The sequence below is a fragment of the Magnolia sinica genome, chromosome 8 (assembly GCF_029962835.1).
Source record: "Magnolia sinica isolate HGM2019 chromosome 8, MsV1, whole genome shotgun sequence".
NCBI lineage: Eukaryota > Viridiplantae > Streptophyta > Magnoliopsida > Magnoliales > Magnoliaceae > Magnolia > Magnolia sinica.
In genome coordinates, this window is record NC_080580.1 from 58059370 (window position 1) to 58078391 (window position 19022).

Here is a 19022-nt window from a genome sequence, read left to right on the forward strand (position 1 = left end):
GGAAAGAAATAATCGCTGTTTCAACAATGCTTCCTCCTCCGTTTCGGTGGTTGGTTCTAGGGCCAAAAGGTTGGTGATAGAATGGGCCTCTAATGTTAACGATTTAAGGTTTTTTTATTTTAGCTTTCTAGGTTGTTAGGGGTTGTCTGCCATCTCGGTAGTATAGCCCTTCTCCCTTTTGCTTTGTTGTTGTTTCATTTGTTTCTTTCTCCCTCTGTTGTTTCTCTTCTCCTCTTTTTTAATGAAGTTTCTGTTGCTTTAAAAAAAAGAAAAGAAAAGAATATACGATCAAAAGTATAGGGTGCACATTTTTTTTTGTTACATTAATTTTCTGGTCTTCTCTCAACCATTGTGTCAAATATCATTGAGATCTTGGAAATCTCATGATATTTTTGTGGCAAATTGATTGAACGATATTATCTCAATAATATCACGGATTTTCAAAATCTTGTTACTTTTTAATTTGTTGTGATTTTATTACAAAATTGTCATGATTTTAAAGCAAAAATTACTTGAAGTTAAAATATTTCATTATTTCCTATACATTTAAATTAAAATTGATCCACTAATTAATATACAATTTTTTTGGTGCAAGTTGAAGGCTCCAAAAGGGCATGGAGAAGGCCCAAAAGGATGTGGGTGGAGGTAGTATGGAAATCCTTAATGACCTACGGTCTAACTCATGCTATGGCCCTTGATTGTGGAATGGCGGAACAAGATTCATTTTGTCAACCCCAGTTAGTTGGGATAAGGCTGAGATGCTGCAGTGACTGATGAATTATAGTACATATCTTTAATATTTTGTTTTCAGGGAGATAGTGCCCAGATCGAGATTTGTTAGTATGATCTCAACACATGTTAAAGTTTTTGAGCACTACCTATATTCTTTCTGCTTGTGATTTCAAATGTTTGTCTTTTTTCCTTGTAACACACCTGAACTTTAAATTTTTAATCTTTTTCATCAGTTAAGAGAAATGCTGTAATTTGGAGAATAACTGTTCCATCAAAATTATCATTCTGCTATTTATCTTGCAATTTTATGCCCTTAAAACTAATTTGAACTATTTGAATTAGCCTCCTCAACAAAAACAAGTAAATAGTTGATAACTTGTGGAATACAATTTCCCTTCTTCATATTTTTACTACTACTTCTAGCACGTCAACTTTGGTGGTATCTCATATATGACTAATCGATTATGGCTTTGTACTTGAAGCTCAACTTCCGGGAACCACTCAGGACCACCTTCAAATATTCAACATTGAGATGAAAGCAAAAATGAAATCGCATCAGATGCCTGAGCAGGTCACATGAAACTCTAGTAACTCAAGTCTCTAGTTGTTGATATGCTATCTTGTTTCTCAACGACATTATCCATTTGAATCTAACACTGTAAACCTGAAATCTGCAGGTTGCCTTTTGGAAGTGGATTACCCCCAAGATGTTGGGTTTGGTGACACAAACCTCTGTGTATCATTGGTCAATTGAAGGTAAACCAGGGTTATGTTTCTTTAACTCCTTTTACTTCATTTTCTTACTGATGGTTTCGTTGAATTGCTGGCTTTATGTATATTGTTATTTCTGGTGTGCAGGTGACTCGGAGCCTGTAAAGGTGTTTGATAGAACAGCTAATTTGACAAACAATCAAATAATTAACTATCGATGTGATCCCTCTGAGAAGTGGTTGGTTCTGATCGGAATTGCTCCGGGCTCACCTGAGGTATGTTGTGGTGTCATTTCTGTTTAATTGCATTGCATTTCAGTTTTCTGATCAAGTCGAATGCACTCTCTGCAAGAGTCTTACCTGTGAGTTACTTTATTGGATCAATTGAAAGGGCGATTTAGGAGGGCATGCTGATAAAAAAGAAAAATAAAGAATGAGAAAAAGAGTAGTGCAGTGGGGGTCACCCACAACCACAAATAACCAAAACGACTGATGCCATGTAGGAGCCCCCCACTCTGGGGGGCTAATCTGAGTCTAAAAAAGTTCTTGTTGATCCACACAATAAAAACAAATAAAATAGGGAAGCTAAATAAAAATGTTTACAGATCTCAAAACTCTCTTTATACAAACCGTATAGGCTGCATATACAATCATATGGTTCACAAAAAGCTATTTGAGTTGGACAAGTCTCCGTGTAATCTTCTACACCTCTACAATAAAACATGTCATTCCATTGTTGTTCTCTCATGGCCTGAGTTACTTTTGTGTTTAGGAGAGTTGGACATCTGATTGTTGCTTCTACTTATCAAGGAAGTAATAGAGACACTACCAAAATTGCAAGGAACCGCCGAATGTAGTACTGAAATAATAGCAGTATTTGGAAGTGAAAGCCCTGCTCGGGTGGTGCTTGCCTGGCTGCTGCCCATATGATTTGATCCTGGATCCTCATGGCCCTTTGATAACACTCGTCCATGCTTGATGCAGTGACATGTGATGACCTAATCTTAGATGCATGTATAATCAGGTTAAAAAATGTTCAAATAAATACACCAATTAAAGGGATTAGGTAAACTTCAAAACAAAGATTAGGTCATTCCATTAGGATCATGCCCCTTAGCATAAAATCGTGTAAACAATAAAAAGGGAGGACCTAGGGGTATGAGAATATCCCTGATCTAGCATAAGTCAGTCCACATTCAAGTTTGGATTTGATTTTACTGACTAACCATCCCTCTTTTCGTTCAAACTAGAAAGGGGATATCCAGAGAGGAACGAAAGAGCTGAAGAATGAAATGTTCAAGATGAAGAAAGTACAGGTCCTTTTGTCGTCAAAAGAAAAGGAGGATAATTCTTACCTTTTCCTGCACCTCGAAGATCTAGAAGGAAGGAAACCTGTAATCAGGGTGGAATCCTCAACACTCAAGGGCCAATCCTGAAACCCCAATATCTTGAATAAATATGAAAAAAAGAGACGATTTTCTATTCATTTAATAATAATAAAAATAGGGCTTCTCACAAAGTATATATAAGCTATGGAAAAAGTAAAAGTGTACTAAAGTCCCTGAAAACAAGAAAAATAATGAAAAAAGACGAAAACTAAAGAAAGTGCAATAAAGCCCTTGAAATAAGGAAAAGAACAAAAACACCTAAAACTAAAACACTCGTGTGGTGGGGTGTGAAATTTGACCCGTGGATCTATGGTCAGGGTGCGGTTATGCCGTTCCTGCACTCGTAGCGCGTTAGAAAATGGGTCCGATGGACCCAACGTCCATCCACATCAACTCCTCCACTTCGGTACTCTGTCGGCGACGCCTTTTCCTCTGGTACACTCTAAATGGTGCACTACTGACATTCGCATCAATTCTCCCTGGGTAGGAAGAATTCGTCACTAGCAAAAGTGAACTGCTGTATCTCTCGAGCAAAACGGGGTTGATGCGCTGCAACTTTGCCTCTGCGATTCAAGAGTTCTCTGTAATAGGCCTATTCCTCCATTTGACTAGGAATTTCTGGAAACCCCCAGAGCAAGTGGAAACCGCCTCGGAGTCCAAAATTTCATCTATCTCGTCTCTTCTCGGTGCAGGTGGAAGAGAAGGTAAGATGGGTAAAGAAAGATCAGGCTGTGGCCAAGGTCCATATATAGGGAGGGTATGGGAAGAAACAAGGGAGCCAGTGGATAGAGTTAATGGCTCGTGAAAGGGAACTAAATCTTCCACATTAAATGTAGAACTGATGCCCATGTAGTAGGGATATCAACAACATAAGCATTAGACCTCAACCTTTTCACAAATTTATGTGGGCCTATGCTACGAACATGAAGCTTCTTCACGAATCCAGGTGGAAACGGATTAGACCTAATACGAACCATGACGTCATCTCCAAGTAGAAATTCCCTAAATCTCTTGTGAGTGTCAGCAGAAAGTTTATAATGTTCATTACTTGAATTAATCTTCCTCTTGATCTCATTATGCAATGCATGTACATGCTGGGCGAAGGACTTTCCTAACTCTAAAGAACATTGTGGGGTCCTTGCTCTTATTCCGGTGGTGGACTCTTAGGAGTTTCAACACCTGGTCAAGGGTTCAAGTACCCATAGGTGGTGAAATCCCACTACGGCGTGAATGTGTGGCCGTATGTGTGCATGTGTTAAAAAAAAGAAAAAAACGTTGTGGGGTAGCCATGGGGATCAAATCTACGGGGGCTTGGGGTCTAAGACTTGAAATAATTTCAAATGGGCTTATTCTTGTGGACTTGTTCATTGAAGAATTATACGCGAACTCTAATGTGGGAAGAACAGTGTCCTAGGTCCTGTGGTGGTCTCCAACCAGACATTTTAACAAATTTTATAGGCTACGATTCACTACCTCTGTTTAACCATCTGACTGGCGATGATATGTTGAAGAAAACTGGAGCATCGTACCCAAAAGATGCCAGAGAGTCTTCCAAAAATAACTAGTGAACCTAGTATCTTTGTTAGACATGATGGATCTAGGTACTCCATGGAGTCGCACAACCTCCTGAAAGAATAACATAGCAACATGGGAGGCATCTGAGGTATTATAACAGGGTAGGAAATGAGTCATCTTAGAAAATCGATTAACAACCACGAGTATGGAGTTATGCTTACGAATAGTCTTGGGAAGCCCAAGTACGATGTCCGTACTGACATCTTGCCACAGGGCATGTGGAACTGGCAATGGAGTATATAAACCTGTATTTTGCTTCCTCTGCTTTGCCAGTTGACATGTCCGACACTGCCTTACAATCTTAGCCACATCTCGTTGGGGATTAGGCCAATAGAAACGATTAGACACAAGGGCAACTGTTTTATCTCGACCAAAGTGACATGCCATCCCTCCAGCATGCATCTCCCAAACTAGAAAATTGCGGAGGGATGTTCGTGGGATACAGAGCTTATCCCCTCTAAAAAGATATTCATCTGTAAGGACGAACTCCGTATTCCTCGAGGGCGGGTCACTAGACAATGATGCATAAATGATCCCAAAATCAGGACAGTTTGAGTATTCACCCTTGAGTTGCTCAAAGCCTGTAACTTCAATACTCATGGACCGCAGCGGCATGATACGACAGCTAAGCGCATCAGCAACCTCATTCTCTTTTCCAGCCTTGTGCTTAAGCACAAACGTGTACTCTTGAAGAAATTGTGCCCACTTGGCATGCCTAGGGCTTAAATTCTTTGAGAGCTCAAATATTTCAAGGCCTCATAATCAGAGAACAGGACGAATTCTTGTGGTAATAAATAATGCCGCCAATGGCGCAATGATTGCACAACCGCATAGAACTCCTTGTCATACGTGGAGTAGTGTTGTTTAGCCTCGTTCAGCTTCTTACTGAAAAAGGCCATAGGATGTCCCTCTTGGCTTAACGCTCCGCCTATGACAATTCCTGACGCGTCACACGCTACCTCAAAAGCTTTGGTAAAGTCAGGTAGACGCATGACTCGCGCTTCCATCATCTTCTTTTTAATTTCTGAGAAAGCCCGTGCCACAGCTTTAGTCCATTGAAACTCCCATTTTCTTATGCAATTTGTGATGGGAGCCATATCGAGCTAAATCCAGGATGAACCGCCGATAGAGCGTAGCTAGGCCGTGAAAGCTTCGCACGTCGTGTATGGTACACAACTCAGGCTAACTGACAATGGCCTTGACTTTCTCAGGGTCTGCAGACATACCCTCTTGACGATACAACGAACCCCAAGAAGATAACACGGGAGGTTAAGAAGGAACAATTCTTGAGGTTTGCATAGAGTTTTTCTGCGCACAAGGCGTTGTAGACCTGCCTCAAGTGCTCAATGTGTTGGCTAGGGGACATACTATAAATGAAGATATCATCAAAGTATATAACTAAAAACTTGCCTATAAAAGGTTGTAACACCTAGGTCATTACCCTCATAAATGTATTTAGGGCATTGGTTAACCCGAAGGGTATAACTAGCCACTCGTACAGTTCGTCCTTCGTTTTGAACGCAGCTTTCCATTTATCTCCCGGGCGAACAAGAATTTGGTGATAACTACTTTTGGGGTCAATTTTCGAAAAGATAGTAGAGGTTGCCATCATGTCAAGCATGTCATCAAGCCTCAGGATGGGAAACCGATACTTGACAATGATTTTGTTTATGGCTCTACTATTAACATACGTGCGCCATCTGTCGTCTTTCTTGGGCGTAAGAAACGCGGGCATGGCGCACGGGCTTAGACTCTCACGAATCCCTTTTTAAACAATTCATCCGCCTGCCTCTTCAACTCAGCATGCTCGGTGGGGTTCATTCTGTAGTGAGGGAGGTTTGGTAGGGTCTTCCCTGGGACGAGATCTATCGCATGCTGAATGTCTCGCATCGGTGGAAGCTCGTTTGGAAGGTCCTCAGGGAAGACATCTTGAAACTCCTTTAGGACCAGACGAGCCTCCTGGGGTATCCTCATAGTAGCCTCAGGTGTAATCTCCCTAGCCAGTAGGCCGTACACCATAGTCCCCGCCTTAGTCTCTCTCTCAAACTTCTTAGCATTTATGATGTGGAGAGACTTCGACTGAGGCACCCTTTGACTCTTAGGAATGCCTGGGGACGCAACATCTCTCTCCTATTGACAATTTAGGAGGAAGTGCTCAAGACAAACTTATTTCCTTCATGCTTAAATACACAATTATTCGTGCGCCCGAATATTGTGACATCTTTGTCATAGAGCCATGACCTTCCCAAGATGATATGGCCAACGTCCATCATGACAACATCACACCATAACTTGTCCTTGTATGGTCCAAACTTAATCGAAACAAGACATCGCTGGGTCACAGGAAGGGATGTTGCATCCACTCAAGAAACTCTAGATGGGTTGGGGTGAGGGACGGACTGGCTTCAACCTCATGCGACTCAAAGTAATTGGGGAAACTACATTCTCACAGCTCTCGCTGTCTATGATCACTTTGCAGCTCTTTTCTCCACACTCGGCGTAAGTGTGGAAAATGATAGTTCTACGCCAATCTTCGCTTGCCTTCATCTGGGTCAAGGTGCACCTCACCACTGCAAGTGGGATAGTCTCCACTGTATCATCCTCGGCATCACTAGCCGGGTCAAGGGAGGGGATAATGATCTCCTCATCACCCTGGTCACCATCAACTTTATCTGCCACTTTTTCTTTGTGGGGTGTTCTGAAACAAAGGCAATGCACCTACCCTTATTTGAACACTTGGCAGCGATGTGACCCATGCCACCACAACGATAGCACTGTCCTGGCCTCGCGAGCCTAGTACTTGGTCCAACCATTTTATTACTTCGATTTCTGTTGACTGGTTGGGTACCAGGTTGAGCTCTAGGTTGAATTCCGACCTGGAGTGTTGCTCCCTGCGGAGCTACTCTAGGCATAGTAAGTCGAAAATCAATCCCCCTCACATTGGACTGGTGCACACAGTGCTCCAGTTCCTACATCACCTAGTAAGCATGTTTTAGACTGGTGACCATGTGAAGCGTGAGCTCCCGCTGAAGCTCAGGCCTGAGGCCCATACAGAAACGGGAGAACCACGACAGGGTCCTCATCCACATCGCACCTCATCATATATTCATCGAACTTGGCGATGTATTTTGTCACCGTCATGGATCCTTGGCGCAGAATGTGTCATTGATCTAGCAACCTCTGCCTGTAAGAAATGGAAACATACTTCTCTTGCAACAACTCTTTCATCTCAATCCAAAAGAGAACTGGCCTGTCCAGATTGCTCACGGCAACGCTCCACATTCTCCCAATATAGTTTTGCTTGGTCCACCAATTTAATATTGACGAACCCTACTCGTCGTAGGTCTGGCAGATCGTGCCACTCAAAGAAGTGGTCCATGTTTGCTAACCAGTCAGAAAAAACTTTGGGGTCCAATCTCCCATCAAAACTGGGGCGTCAACTTTGATGCCCTTCGTGACCCACTGGTACACTCTAAATGGTGCACCACTGATGTCCGCATCAATGCTATGTAATTGAACTGTTCTTACCTCTTTTGGAATTTTCCTAGAAGTCATTCATAATAACGGGCAACCAACTTTTGTTCATTTTCATTTCCCTCACTGTGAACCTTCAAATCGTAAAACTTTTAAGCATTTTCTTCTTGTAGTCCACTTGCTCTAAAAGCTTGAACTGATAGAGCATGGCGAATCAATCCCTTTATCTCATAGCCCAAGCCCCACATCCCATGGATTAGGACCTCGGCCAAACCCCCCTTGTGGGCCCCACTTCACATGGGTTCCGCTTCACATGAATAGGGCCTGCCTCACATAGGCCGCCCACCCCGAGTGTGCCCCTGCATCTCATAGGCCACCCCACTTGAGCCCGGTGCGAAAATGTCCCTACATTAATCACCTCCAGTGAGGAGTCTCGAACATGAGACCTCCCGTTCTGATACCACGTTGATGCAAAACAATTAACCACTTGCTATAAAAACTTGAACTGATAGAGCATGGCAAATCAATCCCTTTATCTCATAGCCTAGGCCCCACATCCCATGTGTTAGGACCTCGGCCGAACCCCCCTCGTGGGCCCCACTTCACATGGGTTCCGCTTCACACGAGTGGGGCCTGCCTCACAGAGGCCGCCCACCCCAAGTGTGCCCCTGCATCCTACATTGCATCCCACTCGAGCTCGGTGTGAAAATGCCCCCGCATTAATAGCGAAATAAACTTCTTGAAGATAATTTCATGGTCAAGAGGTAGATATTTTTTCTTCAACTTGATTTTCATCTCTCCTGTATTGTTCAACGAAGTTTGTATGCTATGATGAAACTGTGCTTTGTGTGCAAGTATAAATCTCGAGATTAGGTATGGTACGTGTTGAAGGGCAGTGACGATATGAGATCTTGTATGCCCATTTGCACACATTTCTCTATAGTTATGTACACACTTAACTCTTTTATATATATATATATATATATATATATATATATATATATATATATATATATATATCAGTGTTTAAATTATTAGCGACAATATCGAATTGTCGCCGATAATATCAGTATCGCTAGGTAATCAAAACATAAAATCCATTTTTTCGTTTCTCTGCTGGATATCGCCAAAATATCGGCGATAATATCATTTTTTCGATATTTTCTACAAAATCGCCGATATTTCGTTGTTCCCACCAACTACCACCCTTTTTCCGATACAAGGTTGATGTTTTTGGCGATAAAATCGTCGAAATCCAAGAAAAACAAAAAAACAGAAAAGAAAATACCTGTTTTTCACTCGGATTTGTTTGAGGACGCGAATTTCAGAGATTCACAGCTGTTCATTGCAGATCAGCAATCGTTGTTCAAGAGGTAACAACAAACCCCCCCCCCCCAAAAAAAAAAAAAAAAAAAAATCCTATTTTCCGTCGAAAAATCCTCTGGTGACTTCTCTAGAAAGAATCGGGGTGTGAAAAATCAGAGATCTTGTTGGAAAACATAGGATTTTTTTAAATTTTGGGATGAGAGGGAGGGATTTTCGGGTTGAAATTGTTGGGAAAGAGAGGGTTTTCTGAAAATTTGGGTCGAGGAAGAGGGAATTTCGGGTGTAGACAAAAATGGGGTCGGATTTTGGTTTTAAATGGGGGTTTGGCTTTGACGCTGCTAGGTCAGTGCTTTGTGGGCCCCATCATGATGTATCTGTTTTATCCATGTTGTCCAATCATTTTAGAACTTGATCCAAAAAATGAGGTAGATCTAAAACTCGTGGACCACACCATGGGAAAACAGTAGTGATTAATGTCCACCATTAAAAATCTCCTAGGGCCCACTGTACTGTTTATTTGATATCCAAGCTGTTGATTAGGTCTTACATACTTGGGTGAAGGGAAAAAAGAAATATTAGTTTGATCCAAAACTTTTGTAGCCCACAAGAAGTTTTTAATGGTAGACGTTCAATCAACATTGTATGGTCCACTTGAGATTTTGATCTACCTCATTTTTGGTCAGATATCATAAAACGATCTAGAAAAATGGACAGATGGAATGGATGAAACAGATGCATCATGGTGGGACCATAGACCATGGACCACTGGCGACAACGTCACCCGCCCATCTCGGGTGCGTATGCAGTACGGACGCAGTTTGGCTAGTGACGTTGATTGATGCTATGTGGGCCTATCATGATCTATGTGTTTTATCCACACCATCCATCCATTTTTACACATCATTTTAATATTAAATCTCATAAAATAGGTGGATCACGATCTCAGGTGGACCACACCATGGGAAAACAGTAGTGATTGAATTTCTACCATTAAAAACCTCCTAGGGCCCACTGTAATGTTTATTTGACATCCAACTTGTAGATTACGTCATATAGACCTGGATGTAGTCAAAAAACAAATATCAAGCCAAATATTAGCTTGATCCAAAACTTTTGTAGCCCTAAGTTTTTAATGGTGAGAGTTCAATCAACATTGTGTGGCCCACTTGAGATTTTTATCTACCTCAGTTTTGGTTTCATACCATGAACTTATCTGGAAAATTAAATGGACGGCGTGGATGAGACACATATATCATTTTGGGCCCTATTGACCACTGACCACTATGCATTGGCTAGTGGCATGGTGAGTAGCCAATCGTTTCCAGGCAGTACTCTTGGCCGACTGAGTAAACTCTGTGGGCCCACCATCATGTGTGTCATATCCACGCCGTGCATCCATTTTTTGCATACCATTTCAGGGCATGGTTCCAAAATTCAAGAATATCCAAAGCTAGTGGACTACACTACAAAAAATAGTGTGAATTGAACATATACCGTTGAAAACTTCTCGGGTCCACAGAAGTTTTGGATGAACCCGATATTTATGTTTTCCCTTCGTCTGTATCTTTTTTACCTTATTAACGGGTTGGATAACAGTAAACATCACTGTGGGCTCTAGGAAAATTTCAGTGGGGATATCATTAACCCAACTGTTTACTGTGGTGTGGTCCACTTAAGCTTTTTTTATGCTTCAATTTTGGGCGGAACCCTTAAAAAAATGGATGAATGGTATGGATAAGCCACATACATCTATATTGTCCTTCCCTATGAGCCCCATAGTCATAGGTCCCACCCATTTCGGTGGATAGGGAGTCTCACCTAATCCAATTACTGGGGAAGTGGACTGCGTAGTGAGTAACTCACTACGCTTAGCGTACTGAGTAAACTCTGTGAGGTTCGCCATGATTTATGTATTTTATCATCTTCGTCCATCCATTTTAACAGATAATTTTAGGGGTTGAGACAAAAAATGAGGCATGTCCAATGTTCAAATGGACCACACCACTGGAAACAGTTGAATTGAACATCTACTGTTGAAAAATTCTTGGAGGCCACAGAAGTTTTGGATCAAGCTTATATTTGTGTTTTAACTTCATCCATGTCTGTATGACAAATAGATATCACTGTTGGGCCTAGAAAGGTTTCGACGGTGGAAATCATTATCCCCATTGTTTCCAGTGGCATGATCCACTTGATCTTTCAATGTGCTTCAATTTTGGGATAAACCCCTTAAATTAGATGCGAAAACGGATGGACGGCATGGATAAACTACATACGTTCAAGGTATTCCCAACTGAGTTTACTTAGTACGATAAGAGCGTACTTAGTAACTTAGTTTGCAATCCGATTTCCTTTCCTGGGAAGTACCTCAGCTGGGATGTAAGGTGGGGTCCACCATGATGTTTCTGATAAATCCACCATGGCCATCCTTTTTCCCCGATCATTTCAGGACATGAACCCAAAAACCAGGTGTATCCAAAACTTAAGTGGGCCACACGAGAGGAAACTGTGGAGATTCAGTGACCACCATTTAAACAAATGCGTATTTTTTTGAATTCATTTACTTTGCATGTCTTAATTATTGTAAGCTTGTATTTGTATTATATAGTTCCTATTTGAGTGATTTCTTATGACAACGCATGCCTTTTGGCCTCAATTAAATGAAAACTTATTATTTAATGCATTCTTTTTGTAATTTTTTCATTCATGAATATGTAAATATGTGTATTTAGGCATGTCCTGAAGTTTCACTGAAAAATTCCACTATTTTCTCCATAATTTCCCATTTTTCCCTGCATTTCCGGTTATCGGCCCTCATCTATCTCTTCTATTTATCCATTCATTTCTCTCCCCTTGCCCTGCCATACGACCAGCCACATATATATATGGAAAAGGTTCTATGTGGTCGAGCTCATGGGAACTTCCCATGAGGTCGAGCTGTGTGGGCCCCACCGTGATGCGTGTCGAACATCAACCCCATCAATCAGATGCACTATTCCATGGTGGGCCTTGGGCTTAAAATTCAAGCAATCCATGACTTGTGTGGGTCACATCACGTACAAAAGTGGAGAGGGGTTACCCTCCCATTAAAACATTCATAATCATTTGTTGGGCCCACCGAGATGTGGCTCGCAAATCCATCCCATCCATTATGTGTGTCCCACTTGGATGAGGGGTCAGACCAAGTTTTAGACGCATCCAAGTTTCAGGTGGGCCCCACCAAGTGCTTTTATATGTTTTAGGCATGTCTTCACATGATTTTAGATGGTATGGCCCACCTGAGTTCCGTATACGGCTGATTTTTGGAATATCCCATAATTTCAAGGGGACCCATCGAATGCACGGTGTTGATGTTCGACACACATCATGGTGGGGCCCCCCATGAGCTCGACCGCATAGAACCTTTTCCCTATATATATATATATATATATATATATATTGAATGCATTTTCTTCTTCTTTTTTTCTCCTTTGTCTTCCACATGTGAATTTTCTCCTTCTCTACCCTTTCTCCCCTCTGTATTCGAATAAAGAAATAGGCATCTTCATAATGAGTTCTTGTCTTCCCTTCCCCCTTTTCTATTATGCAGTTTGAAATCATTTTGAATCATCAAATCCCCAATTTATTTTGCAGCTTCTTTCATCTCATGACTGTAGCTCATGTCTTTCAGTATATTTGATCTTCTTTTGGGCACAAACCTCATCTTCATGAACTTAGCCGTACTGTCGGCAATATTATCGGTATCACCAAGTTAGTGATGCCGAAACTGTTAGAAGTGTGAAAATTTCCAAATATCATTGATATTTTTAATGATATCGTTGATACTTGGAAATATTATCAATACCGGCGATACTTTGAGAAGAATTCCTTATAAAAATTCTCTGGTACTTGCAATGCCATTGATAATATCCCCCATACCAGCGATATATACCCAATAGTAGGGAAACATCCGTGGATAGGCGAATATTGACAAAAAATTGGGAAAATTTTCAAAAGCCCAAAAAATCTCCATTTTTTGAAATGTTTTCCTTAGGTGATTTCAATCACTCTTGATTTTTATTGAATTAAAGTTTGGATATGGGGAGAAATTTTGACCTGAAACAAAGACGAGACGGAACTTAAAAGGTGACGAAAAATCCATATAAACTTCATTTTATTTTTTTTTCCAAATGTTAGCAGCATAGGTTACAATGGAAATCCATGTCTATGCATGATTCTCATGCATTGACGTGGATTTGTGGTGAAAAGTTCAATGTTTAAGTGAAAAATGGGAGAAATCCTAATTTTTCCATTTTTGTAATGAAAAATATGTCTTCTTTACTATTAATTAACGAAAATTTTGTATAGAAATCCATGTCTATGCATGATTCTCATGCATTGACATGGATTTCTTTATAAAATTTTCATTAATTGATTCTCATGCATTGACATGGATTTATGGTGAAAAGTTTAACATATAAGTGAAAAATGGGAGAAATTGGGGAAATCGTAATTTTTTTCATTTTTATTTTGGAAAATTAGTTCTTCACTGTTAATTAATGTGAAAATTTTATATAACAATTAGTGTAGGATCCTTAAAGAAAAATTATTAACGAGTGTTGGCAATCTATTAATTGGCTACAAATTTTTATATTTTTTTTGTACTTTTTTTCAACAACACATGGTTAAGCCGTTATAAAATGGGAAGTTATTATGTATAGTTGTTTTTTCCAATATTTTGATTCCTTCATGTGTAAACATATGTCTTTTAACATCTCCTGAAGTTTCACTAAAAAATTCTACTTTTTTATATCGTTTCCCAATGTTTTCCTCTGATAACAATATTTTTCCAAGTATCGGTGATGCCGATAACATGTTTCCGTATCCCCAGCCATGGATATATGTGACAAGACCAATACTCTAAACCCTGGTTACTGCCTATTCTGATTTAGTTAGATAGTACTGCATGCCATCTGAATGATCTGCTCTGCACGTACACCCCTTTACCCTTTAAGTCTTTTACTTTTCATAGAACTGCAAGCAACTGTATACCACTATTATGTCGGTTTTTGTCCTCGCAGATGATGGTATTCTCCTGCATGGTTTTTTGGTTAGTCAAGTTCTGTGCAGTAAGAGCATGAATGGGACTGGAAAGCAGTTTTCTCATTAAAAAAATTGTGTACTTGGGAAGCATTTGGACAAGAGATGCCAAAAAAAGAAAGAAAGAAAAAATCGTTGATATCACATGAAAAATTGGATTGTCCAGTGATGCATTCAAAATTTAGATTTTTGTCAACCTTCATGCATTTCATAGAAGTAAAACTGTGAAAAGTACAAATCTGGTTAAAGTTGGATTAGAAATTTAGATTCATGTAATAGTAACTAGTGGCAAGTGAGATAAGTTTTGAACTGAGCCAGAGAAGATTCTCAGCGGGAGCAGAACTTTTGACAGATGACTGCTACTACTGATGAGTATACTCTATTGCAATTCTAGATTGATCCTTGTTTCCATGGGTGTGAGTACCACTAGCAGCTTTTAACATAGATGGAATATGATGGCAGATTGAATCAGCTTGGCATTTGCTTCCCCTAATCGTTTGATTACTGCGTCACCTCAATTTCCCTGTGGCTTGGTTGGACAACTACATAGATGTATCAAGATCCTAGTTTTTATCATTTTCTGTGACATTTGCCATTTGATTGTTAAACAAAATCATCGTGTTATTCTTGCTTCTGCTTGATCTTGTCCAGTAAATAAAATGTATATAAGTTCTCAGCCTCTTTTGTTTGCTTCAAACCTTTGTTATCAGATAGCCTCAAGTTCAATGGTTGGTTAAAAGATAATCTTCTCTTTTCTTTGTAGCCTTGAAAATTTGGATGTTCTAATTTTACTTCTTGTTTCCCAATTTTGGTTGTAGAGGCCACAACTGGTCAAAGGAAACATGCAGCTTTTTTCTGTGGATCAGCAGCGTAGTCAAGCTCTTGAAGCTCATGCTGCATCATTTGCATCATTTAAAGTGCGAGCTTTTCCTTAATTCTTTTATGAACTCTGATCCTGATAAAGTTTAATTTTTTGTTGTTATTTGACTTGTCATCCTCTAATTACTTTATTGTATGCTGTACAAAGGTTGCTGGAAATGAAAACCCTTCGACTCTTATTTGCTTTGCATCAAAGACTACCAATGCAGGACAGATTACATCGAAGTTACATGTGATTGAACTTGGTGCCCAACCAGGTTTGCTCCTAGCATTTACCTGAATTTCAGCTTTATGTTGTTCCATTGTTTCACTCCACATGTTCTTGCCCCTCTAGAAATAGAGATGACATTGATAGTTCTCTATTGTAGCAGATCAGTGTTGGTTGTCTTTACTTTTTTTTTTTAAAAGGTCTGTTCATAGTATCTTCAATTGTGTGTTGATGACTATTGGCATTTGTGGAACCATTATAGAGCTGCTTAATTTCAAATGCTACTATAGTTTTCCTGGTATTTTAGTTTTTGTTCCTTCCTGGTATTGATCTTGTTGATTTCTTTATCAGGTAAGCCTGGTTTTACAAAGAAACAAGCAGATCTTTTCTTCCCTCCGGACTTTGCTGATGATTTCCCAGTGGCAATGCAGGTTTCATCTTAAACCCATTATATGTGGACAAAGTTTGAGAAATATTATGTCAATTCTAAGCTTTTACTTGTTATTCTGCAGATATCCAATAAGTACAGCCTGATATATGTGATCACAAAGCTTGGGCTTCTATTTGTGTATGACTTGGAGACCACTACAGCAGTTTACAGAAATCGAATCAGTCCAGATGCTATATTTTTGACAGCAGAAGCTTCATCTGTAGGAGGCTTCTATGCTGTCAATAGGCGAGGGCAAGTGTTACTTGCAACTGTCAACGAAGTGACACTTGTGCCTTTCGTTAGTGGCCAAGTATGTCTTTAGTCTTGTTTTAGTTTTATTCCTAATGCAGCAAATTGAATGCTTGTATTAAAAAATACCTGTTGGCTCTTTCAGTTAAACAATCTGGAGCTTGCTATTAATCTTGCCAAAAGAGGAAACCTTCCGGGGGCTGAGAATTTGGTAAGTGATGCTTAGCTCACCTGTTTCTTCCACGTGATCTCTTCTGATGATTTATGAAGTTTGTGTAGAAATAGTATTTTGAACATTGTCCCTATACCCTTCCTCTGCCAGTCACTACTTTCAGTTCATAATGCATTTAAAGGTAGTCCGATAAAGCTGATCTAGGTTGGATGGTTCGTCTTCCAGCAGGGTCACATGCTGTAGCATGATTCAAGATTCTTTTATGGATGTTTGTCCCCCAAAGAAACTGGCTTTAAACTTTCTCCAGTGAAATCATTGTGGAAACAAGTGCCCAATGCATTTTAGAAACAAAGCGTCGAAAACATGATTCCTTGTCAATGAACCCATTTATTTTCTTTGCATGTGTTATGTTTCATTACATAGCATTACCTTGCACTATATCATACTGTGTTAGGTTTTGTTATATTATCGCTGCCTTTGGAGGCACGGGGTTTTTGTGCCTTTAGATTGTGTACCATACATGCAGCACATCTCCCATGATCCAAAACAGACATCTTCCGGGCTTCTCCATTGATTGACCAGTAATATAAAAAAAAAACTGATTTGTGTGGACTAACCTGGCCATCAATTAAATGGACCTTTCCTCATCAAATGAAACAACTGATGATTTGTATGCCACTGATTGAAAGGTTAATTTTGTCCAATCCTTCAAAGAAAAGATTAATGTTGTCCGAATTATGTGATTTTGGAGTCACGCCCATTGAATATTTGAACTATCAAATGAACTGTTTTGATCTCGTTCAAATATTCCATGCCTGTAGACATTGAGGATTGGTATCTCCTTTTTCTCCAGGGACACTGGATCCAGTCCCCATATACATATTATCATCATAACTACACATGGGAAAGATTAAGTGTGTCAATGACACACCACTACAATCCTTGTTTATTATCTTATTTATTTATTTATTGATAATTCAGGTTGTCCAGCGGTTCCAAGAATTATTCTCTCAGACAAAATACAAGGAGGCTGCAGAGCTGGCAGCAGAATCTCCACAGGGCATCCTCCGTACTCCCGACACTGTTGCCAAATTTCAGGTATTTTATCATTTCATTTAGACATTTCTCCAACTCCTGGTGTTCTACTGCATAACTCAAATTTCATTATTTCCTGTTGTCAATGCATTTTATTTTGTTATTATTTTAGGGTTTCTAAGTGCGGTTTTGATTGTCCTACTACCCTGTTATTTGATACTCCTGTTTTCTGATTGCATACTTCTACTGTTTGAAAGAAAGCAATTGTTGCTTCTGCATATCTGTTTCCACTGTCTTCAATATAGAAAAGCTACTTCTGAAATATGCTAATTGGTGTTTATTTGTACAGAGTGTTCCTGTGCAAGCTGGACAAACACCACCATTGTTGCAGTACTTTGGGACATTGTTAACCAGGGGAAAACTCAATGCTTTCGAGTCCTTGGAATTATCTCGCCTGGTTGTGAATCAGAATAAAAAGAATCTTTTGGAGAATTGGTTGGCTGAGGACAAGCTTGAGTGCAGCGAAGAACTTGGGGATCTTGTGAAGGTCGAATAAGAAATATCTTGTTTATCATGTCGATTGGTTTTGCTTATATTGTAAACTTGATGGAAATTATGTTTAAAATGATCTCAAAATCTATTTCACTTGAACATTGGTCATTCAGATGTTGTGGTATTTTTCTTACTTGCTTTCTGTGTTTCTAGCATCATTCTAGAAGCCCAGACTATATATTGTCTTTGACATCATAATTCTTATTTCTATTGTAGACCGTGGACAATGACCTTGCTCTGAAAATATATATCAAAGCAAGGGCTACTCCAAAAGTTGTTGCAGCTTTTGCTGAACGAAGGGAATTCGATAAAATTCTAATTTACTCGAAGCAGGTAATTGGCCTACCAACATTTATTAACATCTTCAGTAAACTATGCACTCAAATTCAGGCATTGACTCTTACAAGGAATAAATATTCATGTATGCTGGAGTTGGATCCTCTCATAATTGCTATTCTTTATTCCGTAACAGGTTGGATACACACCTGATTATCTTTTCCTTCTGCAAACAATTCTGCGCTCTGATCCCCAGGTATGGTTGTCTCCTTGTGCGTAAAAAAATTGAGTCAATTTACATGTTTTCCTTTTAACTAATTGCATACTGTAAATCTGCAAAACACTTCACTGGTACTATCTGGAGCAAATGGCATCCAAAGGTTGTTTAACTTTGTTTGACATGGCAGAAGCTCGAGATTCTTGTGCTTAAACTATAACTAACACATTCTGTCATATCAAGTAATCTACTGTTCATGACTTTATTATTCTAGACCCTCAAATATATTTAATTCTTTTTTGCATCCATATCCTTATCCTTCTTGCATCTTAGATTCTTCTTGACTTCAGTTCTGCTGAAACACATCTTCTAATAGTGGGTAACCTTAGTCCTAATTTTGTATGACAGGGAGCAGTTAATTTTGCTCTCATGATGTCACAAATGGAGGGAGGTTGTCCTGTCGACTACAACACTATCACAGATCTCTTCCTTCAGGTTTGACTACTATATCCCCTTTTCTTGTCTTTGATGTTAATTGATTTAAAAAATAAAAATAAAAAAATTTGTTGCCTTGTTTGATCAACCATCTGGAGTTGCAAAGTCAGAGATTGGGCAACTGTGCACGATTTTTTGTGCTTGAATATTTTGTTTATGCTTTCTTATTTTGTTTATGCTTTCTTATATATGCTTGTTTGGTTGCCAATGTTCTTTTCGATATGT

At 39.6% G+C, this 19022-nt stretch overlaps 1 protein-coding gene across 1 annotated transcript in view; it reads left to right on the forward strand.

Annotated features, from left to right (window-relative positions):
• The window catches only part of LOC131253346 (clathrin heavy chain 2), a 35206-nt gene that overhangs the window by 8942 nt on the left and 7242 nt on the right, over positions 1-19022 (forward strand). The window contains exons 3-15 of the mRNA XM_058254315.1: positions 1215-1303; positions 1410-1488; positions 1591-1718; positions 15103-15201; positions 15312-15420; positions 15723-15802; positions 15884-16111; positions 16196-16261; positions 17204-17320; positions 17607-17804; positions 18026-18142; positions 18282-18341; positions 18711-18797. Of these exons, the coding sequence (XP_058110298.1) occupies positions 1215-1303; positions 1410-1488; positions 1591-1718; positions 15103-15201; positions 15312-15420; positions 15723-15802; positions 15884-16111; positions 16196-16261; positions 17204-17320; positions 17607-17804; positions 18026-18142; positions 18282-18341; positions 18711-18797 (1457 nt within the window). The remainder of the gene's footprint in view (positions 1-1214; positions 1304-1409; positions 1489-1590; positions 1719-15102; positions 15202-15311; positions 15421-15722; positions 15803-15883; positions 16112-16195; positions 16262-17203; positions 17321-17606; positions 17805-18025; positions 18143-18281; positions 18342-18710; positions 18798-19022) is intronic.